The sequence below is a fragment of the Gigantopelta aegis genome, chromosome 15 (assembly GCF_016097555.1).
Source record: "Gigantopelta aegis isolate Gae_Host chromosome 15, Gae_host_genome, whole genome shotgun sequence".
Lineage (NCBI taxonomy): Eukaryota > Metazoa > Mollusca > Gastropoda > Neomphalida > Peltospiridae > Gigantopelta > Gigantopelta aegis.
The window spans coordinates 18,989,196-19,001,703 of record NC_054713.1 but is presented as its reverse complement, the minus strand read 5'-3'; the positions used below and the strand labels follow the sequence as shown (position 1 = coordinate 19,001,703).

Here is a 12,508-nt window from a genome sequence, read left to right as displayed (position 1 = left end):
GGAGGGGTCTTTTACATCCATTTCCCCATAAACAGGCCAATATATGTTATGTCGTTTGATGCAAGAGATGTGAATCACTGGCTGAGAGAAGGAAAAGAGCAGATACCACTGAGGAGTGTTGATCCTACGATCCATGACACCTTATACAAATGTTGCACCTTACGTCTTACGTCTATTTTACTTTAGTCTCTGTTAAGAGGCGTTTTCATTATGCAATTTGTCACACCGACTTGTTGGCCCAACAAAGGTCGGTACATCGACATTGTATTAGCGACTCGAATCGTATGTGTGGAAAGACGTTACTTGTATATCCACCATAAGATTCCATGATGTCAGGCAAAGCTCGTCAGTTTAAAAATATTTTGCGGGAAACGTAAGTGCATACAAATTTTCACTGAAATAAAGAAAACATGAATGTAGACAATTTAATGTTGGTATTATGTAACAAAACAATTATTGACCACATCTGAACAATAACAGGCTTCATTACATACCCACTTAAGCTTACTATAGTAATAAAGACAATTCTGACAGTGCAATAAAAATATTTTATTGAACATGTGTGATAAAAAATCTCACGTGTAGTACGTGTCCCTAGCCAGAAATGACGTCATGGTCCTAGCCAGAAATGACGTCATGTTCCTAGCCCGGACGATCAGCGTTACGTCAATTTTATAAAATTCAGCCAACTTTCTAGACAAACTAAGCTGCCTTATTTAATTAAACATTTGTTAATCATAATATATAATATATGTTATATGATGTTATTTATTGCACTCGTTTATAGTGCGCAATATTTATACTACTTGACCGTTACACTATACACTCGTGCAATAAATAACATGGCAAAACAACTGGTTTATGGTTCAGTATTTAGTACATACCACCTTTCTACGTTATATGGTTCTGTATATTTATGTACCCGTGAAATCTAGACATTTTGATATGTTTAAAAACAAACAAAATAGCTGCCAGGTGACAAAACTGAACAGTTGAGCTTCAATGTGATTTGATTTGCTTGAGAACTTAAGACGATTTGTCGTGAGAAACAGGACATATTCTAATCGTTACAACTCCGACACGACTTCGGACTTACAATTAATGTCGTTACAATATAGGTGTTCTCACGGTCCGATTCGGTCGTATGCGACGGCCGAAATGTCGCATACGGAGAAGGCCCCTTTAATAGATCTGATGTGAGAAAATGACATTTCGTGTGTGTGTGTGTGTGTGTGTGTGTGTGTGTTAGTTTGCGCGCGCGCGTGTGTGTGTTAGGTATGTGTATGTGTGTTTGTATTTGTGTAGGTGTTAGTGTGTAGGTGTTAGAGTATGTGTGTGTGTGTGTTTGTGTGTGTGTGTGTGTGTGTCTGTCTGTGTGTGTTTCTGTGTGTGTGTCGGTGTGTGTTAGTTTGCGTGTGTGTTAGTGTGTGTGTATTTGTGTGTGTGAGTGTGTGTGTGTGTAGGTGTTGGCGTGTATATGTGTGTATGTTAGTTTGTGTATGTGTTAGTTTGCGTGTGTGTGTGTGTGTATTAGTGTGTGTTTGTGTGTGTGTGTGTGCGTGTGTTTGCGTGCGTGTGTGTGTGTGTGTGTTCTGTCTTTTCCCAATCTATTTTTCGTTTTTGTTTGTATCTTTTTTCTTCCTTTTTTTTTCTTTCTTGTAGGCTAAGCTGCATCCTGTACTGGCTAGGAAAGATTGGTTCGACGTTGAATAAATAAAAAATACGTAAAAACATGTACAAACAACAACAGCAACAACAACAACAACACACAAAAAATGCTTACCCTCGATGGTCTAACAGCGATAACGGTCTCTATGGCAACGATGGGAGCCGAATAAGAATTCCTAGTCATGGTTTCCGTTGATACGGTTTTAATACCCAGAAGACTACGGATGTAGGGTTTTAAAATTCAACTGTCGCTGTTTGCTAACTTATGATATGTTTGTTCTCAGCTTTAGGAACAGGAGAAGATAACTCTACAATGCGGTCTCAATGTCCTTTTCAAATAGCAGTAATACTTTTTTGCTACAAATTCACGTCAAATGCAATCTCTGTTAGTCGTCACTGTCATCGAAGCTGCATAGATAGTAGTACTGGGTTTTTTTTGTGTGTTTTTTTTGCTACAGATTCCCTTCAAATGAGATGAATTGTAACATGCTCATATACCACGAAGGTTTTGAGCATCCTTCAAATGCAAGACATCTTCGTCATCCGTATCATCGACGCTCCTCAGAGGTACAGTAGAATGAGTTAACAAAGAATTGGCTTGCAAAGAAAACTATTTTAACACAAGGAATTACAAGGTACACTTATATAACAAGAAATCGTCCAACTTTGAATGATGGATTCGTATTTGGAATCAAAGATGCCCAACCTTTAGATTAGAATTTCCACTGAATAAGGCACGGCAACGGTTTGTAGCATGTCAGTTTTTGTCGATTTAACAGAGAATGACGCAATAATTCTTAGAAGCTTTATGTCAAATGTGTCAGTATTCCAGTTAGTACTTCTTTATCCAGTGGTGGCTTATTTTCTTCTTTCCTTTTTTATCTCCAGAACCAGTCCATCATTTTGACGTTTTAATGGTTTCCTGAATAAACATATTCATCAGCAAATTTGAAATTCGTCGAGTTTTATTGGATTTTCTTGTTTGAATCTTAGGTGTCGAGATTTCTACAAATAACCTCAAATGTTTCTCAAGAACCAGACGGGGAATGCGTATTTGTCAATATCTCCTGGAGTTATCTCAAACACACGTTCTCACTTCTGACATAATGTCGTCTGCCCTTTAGACCGATATAGAGCAGCATTGACTTTTATCATTTTTTCTGCATTGCAAAAAACAACACCACCAACGTTCATTAATACGTACTTTCGTTGACAACTAATAAATTATTTATAGCGTATAGTATGTTCTCACGTCTAACGGAATATTTGATATTTTAACCCAGCAGTATGCAGTATGCTCCACCAGAAATCAGTATGCACCAGTAAAAAACAGAATATTTGAATAGAAGGCGGTACAGTACAGTATACTGTCACAGAAACCAATATTCTTCAGCAGAAAGCAGTATATTCCAGCAAAAAGCAGGTTTTTCTCTTCAGAAATAGCAGTATAAATCAGCAGAAAGCAATATATGTTCGAGTAAAATACAATATATTTAAGTAGAAAGCAGTATACTTCGCTAGAAAACAGTATAATATAGTACAAAAAACTATATTCCAGTACAAATCAGTATACTTCACTGGAAAACAGTACTATTTAATAGGAAGCTGTATGATGCAGTATAAACCAGTATACTTCACTGGAAAGCAGTACTATTAAATGGGAAGTTGTATAATCCAGTACAAAGCAGTGTACCTCACTGGAAAGCAGTACTATTGAATAGGAAGATGTATGATGCAGTATAAACCAATATACTTCACTGGAAAGCAGTACTATTGAATAGGAAGCTGTATAATCCAGTATAAATCAATATACTTCACTGGAAAGCAGCACTATTGAATAGGAAGCTGTATGATGCAGTATAAACCAATATACTTCACTGGAAAGCAGTACTATTGAATAGGAAGCTGTATAATCCAATATAAATCAGTGTACTTCACTGGAAAGCAGTACTATTGAATAGGAAGCTGTATAATCCAATATAAATCAGTGTACTTCACTGGAAAGCAGTACTATTGAATAGGAAGCTGTATGATCCAGTATAAACGAATACAAGAAAGAAAACGCCACCGTTTGGAACACTTGCACACCGAAACTGTTAGTTAGTACCCTAGATAGCCAGAATATTTACATATCAAAGCCAGACAATAAATATTTATATTGTGAAATTTGTCCGACTTCTTTCCAACAGGAAACCGTTTACGTCAGACGAAGGCAGGGTCTACTATTTTAACACATCTGCACTGAACACCGTTCCATAATCCCCAGAAGAACCAGAAAGCAACTACAAGCGACTACACATTCCAGTGCCGCTATATAATCCCTGAGATTTACGAGAATACAATTACGAGTCACCCAATAAACAATTTATAGTGTATAACCCCATCTAAGAACGAGAAAAAACCCTTGAAAATATTAGCGTTACTCCTCGCAACCTAACAAGTGCGAACTCTTCGCACGGGGAGGAAAACTATTCTGTGGTATTTTTTTTGGCACGGAATTCGTCCGTCTGCTAGGAGCACGCGCGCACGTGGATTTACCTAGTCGGCGGGATCGAATAACAAACAATATTAACTGTTTGCAGAATACAGTTCGTGGTTTTCTAAAGTAACTTTCACACGGAACCCACTCCCTCGAGAGATGCGCTCACAAATTAATGAAGTTAGCGTCCGTGTTTTAGGATCAGTCTATTTAGTGATCTCATGAATATTCAGCGAAACTTAATCGGTGTGAAATACACTAAGGAAGAGGGATTAACAGCGGCAATATTTTAAAACTCACATTACGTGCCACAGGTCAGACCGTTTAGTTGTTGAGTGACTGGAATGAAAGATTGCTGTTTCGGTCATAATATACAAATGTCTTGATATATGCACCATCCCTACTAGGGTTGCGCAGTCACGGGACTGTGGGCTGGACGTAGCCCAGTGGTGGGGGGAGGGGAGGGGAGGGGAGGGGAGAGACTGACAGACAGAGAAATAGAAAGACAAGAGAGAAAAAGACGGAAAGAAAGACAAAATTGAAAGAGACAGTAATTCAGGAGAGAAGAGAGACAGACAGACAAAAAGACAGCTAGCCCGAGTACTCTGACTGTAAGAGAGCTAGACGGACATTTGGACATAAACACGCTCTCATTACAGTCAGAGACCAACCTATGTCTTTTTTTGGCAATTCCTGACTACTAAACGGTAGGCAACGAGTCCCGCTCTAATACCACAACAATCCTATGTTTGACGTCAAATACCTTTACATCAATCATTTTCGAGTTAAGTGATACAAAAAAATCCACATATTAATCACTAATACACTTACTACAGAAAGAAACCCGACAGCACCCACATTCAGCTACGCTTCGTGACACTCCGTCGCAACAATTACAAAGCTCGGCGATCTATTTCGAGACGTAGACCACGTGATCGCGCACTGGGCGATTCCGCCTTGTGCAGCAGTTACAGGGGCCGTCTCATATCAAGCGAAGTTACAACATGGAAGAGTTGGCTAATGCCGTTTTGGATGAATTTGGATTTCATTACGTCATTAAACCAAAACAATTACACATTATTGATTCCATTTTGAATTTGAAGGATACATTTGGGGTGTTATCGACAGGATACGGCAAAAGTATGTGCTACGTACGGCCTCCTCTTATGAGATGACCCCTGTAACTGCTGCACAAGGCGGAATCGCCCAGTCTCGAAATAGATCGCCGAGCTTTGTAATTGTTGCGACGGAGTGTCACGAAGCGTAGCTGAATGTGGGTGCTGTCGGGTTTCTTTCTGTAGTATGTGTATTAGTGATTAATATTTGGATTTTTTTGTATCACTTAACTCGAAAATGATTGATGTAAAGGTATTTGACGTCAAACATAGGATTGTTGTGGTATTAGAGCGGGACTCGTTGCCTACCGTTTGGTAGTCAGGAATTGCCAAAAAAAGACATAGGTTGGTCTCTGACTGTAATGAGAGCGTGTTTATGTCCAAATGTCCGTCTAGCTCTCTTACAGTCAGAGTACTCGGGCTAAAAGACAGCCAGAGTTAAAAAGTTAGTTTGTTTTGTTTAACGACACCACTAGAGCTCATACATTTATTAATAATCGTCTATTGGATGTCAAACATTTGGTAATTTTGACGCAATAGTCTAGAGTGAAAACCCACTACATTTTTCCATTAGTAGCAAGATATCTTTTACATGCACCATCCCATAGACAGGATTACACATACATGATCGTTGATATACCAGTCGTGGTACACTGGCTGGAACAAAAAATAGTCTAATGGGCCCACCGATGGGGATCGAGCCTAGACTGACTGCGTATCAAGCGAGCGTTTTACCACTGGGCTATTTCGAGACAGACATACAGATTATTTCTACATTCCTATTCTTGTACTAATAACGTTTCATATTTAATGTGGATTTTGTTTGTTGTTTTTTTTTTTGTGATTGTTTTTCTAGGTGTTTGTCTATATTATATTGTGTCTACTGACTCACACACGCGTGTTCAGACGGCGAATTTCTCCGAACGTTCCACCTGTTAGTGTTATTTCCAAGTACAGATCTAACCATTCGATAATCACCAATGCTCGCAAAGAACCGCCAACAGTTATCACACACCGATTGGTACATTATCTTGAGTTTCATATAACTCAGTGCTAGACCGCTTGCTTGATGTGCGATGGGCTGAAAGATCTATCCACAATGTTTTGTTGTTTTTTCTCATCCCAATCAGTACCCCACAACTGGTATACATAGGCGTCGGAAACAGGGGAGGGAGGCCATATACCGGCCTAACCACGACGCCACCGATGCCGGTATATAGCGGCCAGTCGTAACAAAAGAACTAAACTTCATTTGCTAAAATTACCCCCAAAAATCGCAGGTCGTTTTTCAAGAGACAGATGTATAGCACCCCTACATATGTCATAATGTCACGGATGTATGATCATCTCATCTTCTATTGAGCTCCAATGTGCTCTAGTGGTGTCGTTAAACAAAACAGACTTTCTATTTAGCTCAGACTGAACTCGTGATACTGTTATATTTTAATTTTATAAAGCTGTTAATTGAAAAGAGTAGCCCATGAAGTGGCGACAGCGGGTTTCCTCTCTCTGTGTGGTCCTTAACCATATGTCCGACGCCATATAACTGTAAATAAAATGTGTTGAGTGCGTCGTTAAAGAAAACATTTCCTTCCTTCCTTCCATATTTTACTTCCTAATTCGAGCCCTGGGCCCCATAATACCGGCCTCGGTGGTGTCGTGGTTGGGCAATCGGTCTACAGGCTGGTAGGTACTGGGTTCGGATCCCAGTCGAGGCATGGTATTTTTAATCCAGACACCGATTCCAAACCCTGAGTGAGTGCTCCGCAAGGCTCAATGGGTAGATGTAAACCACTTGCACCGACCAGTGATCCATAACTGGTTCAACAAAGGCCATGGTTTGTGCTATCCTGCCTGTGGGAAGCGCAAATAAAAGATCCCTTACTGCTAATCGGAACGAGTAGCCCATGTAGTGGCGACAGCGGGTTTCCTCTCAAAATATGTGTGGTCCTTAACGATATGTCTGACGCCATATAACCGTAAATAAAATGTCTTGAGTGCGTCGTTAAATAAAAAAAAAAATTCTTTTTTTTTCTTTGGGCCCCATATTACGATGGAATCTTAGCGCTAAGATCTGCTTAAGTGCATAACTACCTAATGCACTTAAAATGATCTTAGCGCTAAGATCGCTTCGTAGAAGAGGCCCCTGGTTACTGTAACAGATCGTAGATTACGTTCTCCTGTCTGTGGGAATGTAATTAAGAAAGATCCTTTGCCATTCAGAACTGACAACACATATGGCGGCACCGTGTTTTCTCTCTTATATTCTAAACCAAGTGTTTTGTCGAAATAAACGTATGCTGGACTCCATGTGGCCATAGTTTAAAATGTGCTAATAGGGTTGCGCAGTCACGGGACTGTGGGCAGTAGCCCAGTGGTAAAGCGCTCGCTTGATGCGCGGTCGGTTTAGGATCGATCCCCGTCGGTGGGCCCATTTGGCTATTTCTCGTTCCAGGGAGTGCACCACGACTGGTGTAACAGAGGCTGTGGTAGGTACTATTATGTCTGTAGGATGGTGCATATAAAAGATCCCTTGCTGCTAATCGAAAAAAAGGAGTAGCCCATGAAGTAGCGACAGCGGGTTTCCTCTCTCTATATATCTGTGTGGTCCTTAACCATATATCTGAAGCCATATAACCGTAAATAAAATTTGTTGAGTGCGTCGTTAAATAAAACGTTTCCTTCCTTCACGGGACTGTGGATGGAGCATACGGTTTCTCCGGGGACAGTGGAGCATACGGTTTCTCCGGGGACAGTGGAGCATACGGTTTCTCCGGGGACAGTGGAGCATACGGTTTCTCCGGGGACTGTGGAGCATACGGTTTCTCCGGGGACTGTGGAGCATACGGTTTCTCCGAGGCATGCAATGGTTATTACGAATGAAACACTACATTGTTGACATTCCTGCATGGTTGTTTTCTAGATTGTCGCAATTTCTAGCACGCGAACATGATTAGCTGCTCCAAAACAAGGGATATCATATACTTCAGTGGTAGAGCGCTCACCTAGGATGTGATGTGTTGCAGGATCGATCGCCTGACGTGCAATGGGTCGCCGGATCGACCACCCTCGATGGACTCCAGTGTGTTTTCCCGTCCCGTCCAGTGTCCTAGAACTAGTACATGCCCATCAATTGCCTGTCTTGTCTATGGAAATGTTCGTATATAAAAGATCCCACGCTGCCCTTTGGAAGCAGCAGGTTTCCTCTATATATTAGGGTATCGGTCTCTCTCTCTCTCTCTCTCTCTCTCTCTCTCTCTCTCTCTCTCTCTCTCTCTCTCTCTCTCTCTCTCTCTCTCTCTCTCTCTCTCTCTCTCTCTCTCTCTCTCTCTCTCTCTCTCTCTCGCTCTCTCTCTCTCCTCTCTCTCTCTCTCTCTCTCTCTCTCTCTCTCTCTCTCTCTCTCTCTCTCTCTCATTGTGTCTCACTGTCTGTTTTTATATATATATTTGTCCCTCTTTCTTTCTCTGTCTCTCTCACACACATCCCGGCACACACACACACACACACACACACACACACACACACACACACACACACACACACACACAAATATATATATATACACACACACAAATATATATATATACACACACACACACAAATATATATATATATATATATATATATATATATATATATATATATATATACATACACACACAAATACACGCACGCACACACACACACACACGCACGCACACACACACACACGCATTAACACATACTAACACACCCCTACACACATTGTCTCGCTGTTTGTATCTTTTTATCTCCCACTACACACACGGTCTTTCTCTTTCTCTCACTCTGTCACTCTATTCTCCCCCTTCTCCCACAAAATAGAAGTAACCATAGCTATATATGTTAGACACAAAATAGCCGTAGTTTAAAACGTTCTGAGTTGTCTCGAACCAAAATTATTCCTTTCCTTTCAAGGCATATTGTCACAGGCCACTGACCTATTTAATGGTCTAACAAAGTATTACCTGAACAAAAATAATTTGATTTGTCCCTAAATGTACTTTATTAAACCATCTTCATAACCACCATATTCGATTTATTAATGATATTTTGTAAAAATAATTGAATTATGGCAATGGTCCATAATTCAAAAACTAAAATTTCCGAGAGGGTTGATATGGATTTCACTCCATCAGGGTTCAGTTAAGGTGATGCTATAGCTAGATTTGGTTTCCAACAATTAATGTAATATTTTATTTATTATCCATTTTTAGTGAAATAAGGTCCTTAAATCTGTGACAGTATGCCTTTCACGAAAACAAAAATAGCTTCCTGATTTTTTTTCTTGCAGTATATTTACTTTCTCCGGGATGTAATACCGACTTCAAAGACTGGTTATAACACATTCTGATCTCAGATCACCCCGGGGCTCCGTTTGGAATGCCAATGTAATACATTTTTCGTAAATTGTATTTAGTCCGGATAACAGGGTACCGATAAAGAAACACAAGACAAGCCCGGAGACACGAGGTGGCCTCAGATTACAGTTATCTTCCCATTTGGTTGTCCAAAATCCGGAAGTTTCACCGCGCAAGTAGTCTGCTGTTTGACTGTGATTATTTCATGGCAGACAGCTATGAAGTGGCAACTGTTTGACTGAAGTGACAGGGGATAGCATGTAGTTTGTAAACATGTGTAACTTGTTGACATTGAAGACTTGTTTGTGGTAATTCCGGCCCATGCAAAAGTAGTGCTTTTTGTGTAAAATGGGTGTACTCCGGCCAGGTTTAGAGGGTGTGTCTGTTTAAACCAATATGCTGGGAGAAAGAGCTGGACAACAGGGGTTGTCCTTTTCAGGGTATGTGTCCCCCATGCAGGCAAAGGTACATACAAAACTTCACGGGCCTGCTGATATTAATAAAAATATTATAGCCACTAAGGCTATATAGAAACATATAGCGAAATTAATTGTGGTCTGAGGCCTGATATAGTTCACACATTACACCGGTTAAATGCTTGATTCTGATGAAAGTATTATAACCAGAGAGGTGAAATTACACAGACTGATTGTGCATACCACAAGGAATATGAAAACTAATTTATTTATTTTCTAAATATTTTATTAAATTTAAAAAACATTTTTTTTTGAATTTATTAAAAATTAAAATTAAAATTTTCAACTTTTAAATTTCAGTATCCTCCAAAATAGCATAAAATGACCTCTGATGTTACTACAGGTTGTTGCAATATTTTTTAACAGTTTTGAGCTAATAATTTGGTAAAAATGAGCAAAACTTGGATTTTGTTAGTCAATATTGAGATTTTTTTTTTTTTACATATTGAATTTTAATGAGTTTCTCAATTATTGCAATTGGACAGAAAATCTAAATATAATGAATATATCACTACTAAATGTAATTAAACACTTTAAATAAATAGTATACAGTTTTTAACAAGATTAAGTACTCTAATAATACATTTCACCTACATTTATGTAAATTACACACTTCAGTAATTTTTTCAAAAATGGTCTTTTATCCTTAGAAAATCTAATAGGCTAATATTCTATGCTGTCTGAATGTATTTATTGTGTTCAGTAATCAGATGCTGGTATACTTGTCAAGTTTATTGCAGAAAATGTGCCAAAAAGGTTAACATTTGGCTTGTAATACAGATGGCAGAATAATCCATAATGCATATTCAGTGGTCATTACTACAAACATCCTTCCAATCAAGAAATACTACACTGAGGTATCCCAGACACTGGCACATGACTACACTTGTTAACAGTTATCACTGGAAACTGAAAAATATGGTGCAAGTACCTCTTGGTAGGATTTATATCAGCATTTTGTGACAAAATCTTCATTTTCAAAGTTGTCGTCAACAAAAAAAATATTATGGTGTATACCTAAGTAATATCTGTAGGGCATATTCATATTAATATGCATTTATATGGACTGTTTTGCCTTTTACAAAGTGGCTACATGTCTAATACAGTAAATGAAGTAGATTAAGTAAATACAGCAGGTCAAAATTGAATATGAGGCCTATCATGTCTAATTTTCCCTGAAATTAGTGTGTAAACATTTGTTGCAAATGGCCCCAATTTTGTGACTTTCACCATCCCTCTGACACATTTCTAATAATGTATCATGAATTCAGTCACCATATCTTTACTAAGCCTCCACTTATCATATCTAAAATGCAAAATTTTACAGTTTTAGATTTTTTTGTTTTTCAAAAATTTAAATTTAAGTTTAATATTTCATTAAAAATGAAGTAAAATCTAATGATTGATTTTTTTTCCTTTAAATATTTCAAAATCTTTCCAAGACAACACTGTGCAGATAGAACATATGTAGAAGAAAAAATAGCTGCTCATTGTATGAAGAAATTCCAAAATTTGATAAAGTTATTACATTTTGAAGTTGGTGTCACTCAAGTTTCCATTGCTAAAAATTGGCCATGGCAAGGCACTGTGGTAGGTGTTTTTAACACAGCCTCTGTATACTCTCAGTTTAAAGGTGACATACCGATACTTACCGAGCATTGCTTTAATATGTATATCATTGGAATGCATTAGTGTGGGCCAGATTTTAGGGGAAAAAATTGACTGATAGGCCTCAGATTACAGTTTATCTTCCCATTTGGTTGTCCAAAATCCGGAAGTTTCACCGCGCAAGTAGTCTGCTGTTTGACTGTGATTATTTCATGGCAGACAGCTATGAAGTGGCAACTGTTTGACTGAAGTGACAGGGGATAGCATGTAGTTTGTAAACATGTGTAACTTGTTGACATTGAAGACTTGTTTGTGGTAATTCCGGCCCATGCAAAAGTAGTGCTTTTTGTGTAAAATGGGTGTACTCCGGCCTGGTTTAGAGGGTGTGTCTGTTTAAACCAATATGCTGGGAGAAAGAGCTGGACAACAGGGGTTGTCCTTTTCAGGGTATGTGTCCCCCATGCAGGCAAAGGTACATACAAAACTTCACGGGCCTGCTGATATTAATAAAAATGTTATAGCCACTAAGGCTATATAGAAACATATAGCGAAATTAATTGTGGTCTGAGGCCAGGTGATGCCCACAACACGGAGTACTGCGGCAATTAAAGTCTCGATCGAAGAAGAGCGGTAGGACATTTCATGATTAAATTATCTCCCTTGGCTACGGTTATTTATGTTAATTTTTCTTTCGCGACATCATCGCAGTTCTTGTCTTTCAGTTATTAAGCAAGCATTGGGAATTGGGTTCCATTATATCGCAGCAGATCATTTTCAAATGA

General features: G+C 38.9%; 1 protein-coding gene across 2 annotated transcripts in view; it reads right to left on the bottom strand.

The window, feature by feature from the left end:
- Positions 1 to 2,514, bottom strand: part of LOC121390420 (transmembrane protein 47-like) — a 150,656-nt gene extending 148,142 nt beyond the window's left edge. For both annotated transcript variants that reach the window (XM_041522227.1, XM_041522228.1), the window contains exon 1: positions 1,784 to 2,514. In XM_041522227.1, the coding sequence (XP_041378161.1) occupies positions 1,784 to 1,852 (69 nt within the window). In that variant the 5' untranslated portion in view covers positions 1,853 to 2,514. The remainder of the gene's footprint in view (positions 1 to 1,783) is intronic.
- Between the last annotated feature and the right edge of the window lie 9,994 nt (positions 2,515 to 12,508).